This window comes from Gopherus flavomarginatus, chromosome 12 (genome assembly GCF_025201925.1).
Source record: "Gopherus flavomarginatus isolate rGopFla2 chromosome 12, rGopFla2.mat.asm, whole genome shotgun sequence".
Lineage (NCBI taxonomy): Eukaryota > Metazoa > Chordata > Testudines > Testudinidae > Gopherus > Gopherus flavomarginatus.
The window spans coordinates 22600911-22603019 of record NC_066628.1 but is presented as its reverse complement, the minus strand read 5'-3'; the positions used below and the strand labels follow the sequence as shown (position 1 = coordinate 22603019).

Below are 2109 nucleotides of genomic sequence, written 5' to 3'. Positions count from 1 at the left end.
TCAGTCACTTCCATGCAAGATTCTGCTCCAATTTAGAGCAGTATAAATGGGGAGTAATTCCATGGCATGCAGTGAAATTACCTCACATTCACAGCAGTGCCCCTGACAGCAGAATCTAGCCAGGCAGTCCCCTAATTCACCTCAGTACACTGAGGGTAGTAACATTTATACACTGTTATCCAGAGTTCGCCCACCTCTGGGTGACAGAGGTATACAAATACCTCAAAAGCAATTGTTCCTATTTCTCCTCTCCATCACCCTGGTGTAAATTAGGAGTAACTCTATTGGAGTCGGTGGTGCTGTTTTCCCCATCCTCATTTCCATATTACACCAACCCTCGTAAACTAAGGGTCTGACTGACGGAAATTAAGGTGGTTTTCACAAGAGGAGAGTTATTTCACTGATCTAATCCTGGCCTTGCTCTTGTCCCCACCTCAGACACCATCACGCGATGTCCTGAGAAAGAAAATGTCCAACCGAACCACCGTGACTGAGTTCCTTCTCCTGGGATTTTCTGACGTTTGGGAGCTGCAGATTTTGCACTTTGTGGTGTTTCTAGTGATTTACCTGGCAGCCCTGATGGAGAATCTTCTTATCTTCATGGCTATAGCCTTTGACAACCACCTTCACATCCCCATGTATTTTTTCCTGATGAATCTGTCTATCCTAGACCTTGGCTCCATCTCAGTCATTGTCCCCAAATCCATGGCCAACTCCCTCATGAACACCAGGTCCATTTCCTATGCTGGATGTGTTGCCCAAGTCTTTTTCCTCCTCTTCTTGTTGGGAGCAGTTTTTTCCTTTCTCACAATCAAATATGACCGATATGTCGCCATATGCCAACCATTGCGCTATGAGACAATAATGAACAGGAGAGCTTGTATCCAAATGGCAGCCGGTGCCTGGATGAGTGGGATTCTCTACTCTGTACTACATACCAGAAACACGTTTGCATTGACCTTCTGTGGAGGCAACATGGTGGATCAGTTCTTCTGTGAGGTCCCTCAGCTACTCAAGCTCACCTGCTCTGACTCATATCTCAGTGAAGCTGGGGTTCTTGCATTTAGTGTGTGTTTAGTCTTAGGCTGTTTTGTGTTTATCATTGTGTCGTATGTTCAGATCTTCAAATCAGTGCTCAGAATCCCCTCTGAGCAGGGCCAGCATAAAGCCTTCTCCACCTGCCTTCCTCACCTCACTGTGGTCTCCTTGTTTGTTTTCACTGGGGCGTTTGCATACCTGAAACCCACCTCCAGCTCCCCATCTGATCTCGATCTTGTGATGGCTGTTCTCTATTCTGTTTTGCCACCAATCATGAATCCAATTATCTACAGCATGAGGAACAAGGAGATGAAAGCTGCCCTGAGGAGACTAACTGGGTGTAGGTAATTCACCAAGAATTAATTTCTGTTTTTATCTAATAAAAGTTTGCTTACTTAGTATCTGTTCATTGAATGTCAGTTATTTCCATGATCACACAGCTTGAACACAAACAGGTCTGATTCTGATCTCAGTTGCATCAATGCAAATCCAGATTAACTTCGCTGATGTCACTGCTGCTCGAGTGATTTATATCTGTAGAAAATCTGGTCCAGTTGTGGAGTTAAATGGGTGTATATTGTGTGCGCAAAAGGAATCAGACTTTCATTCTGTGCTAAAATAATATATGTTACACCGCTTGGCCATGTGCACCCATTCCATGGCCACTGAAAGCAATGATGAGAACTGTCTTGTCTGTGTTCATAAATCAGGAATGGCTTCATTGGAACCAGAGGAGTGAGACTGGTGTAAGACTGGGGTAGATGAAAAGACATTTTAGGTAGATCTTCAGGAAATTAGTGTCGTTCTCTTGACTTTGATGGCGCTATACAATTTGCAGCATCTGTGGATCTGACCTACTGGGTCCAATGGAGCTGTATGTCCATTGCTACAACCTGAGGACTGGGCCCATTGTCTTATAAACCACCATTTGTGGTCTAACCACTACAGGGTGACAAGGAGCCAGACTGTTAGCTTGACTCATGTGTACATTTTTCCATGTGAGAAATGGAGAGACTGGCTAGAAATTTCCAGGGAGGTTTCTAACCACCAGCAGGTCAATGTTCGGGAGCA

General features: G+C 44.6%; 1 protein-coding gene across 1 annotated transcript; it reads left to right on the top strand.

Annotated features, from left to right (window-relative positions):
- The first annotated feature begins 468 nt into the window (after positions 1 to 468).
- On the top strand, positions 469 to 1386 carry LOC127032581 (olfactory receptor 14A16-like). The gene has a single exon (XM_050919871.1). It carries the CDS (start codon positions 469 to 471, stop codon positions 1384 to 1386), a length of 918 nt encoding a protein of 305 aa, XP_050775828.1.
- The last annotated feature ends 723 nt before the right edge of the window (positions 1387 to 2109 follow it).

Coding starts and splice junctions, on each gene's coding strand:
- LOC127032581 (XM_050919871.1), top strand. CDS start 469: ATGTCCAACCGAACCACCGTGACTGAGTTCCTTCTCCTGGGATTTTCT.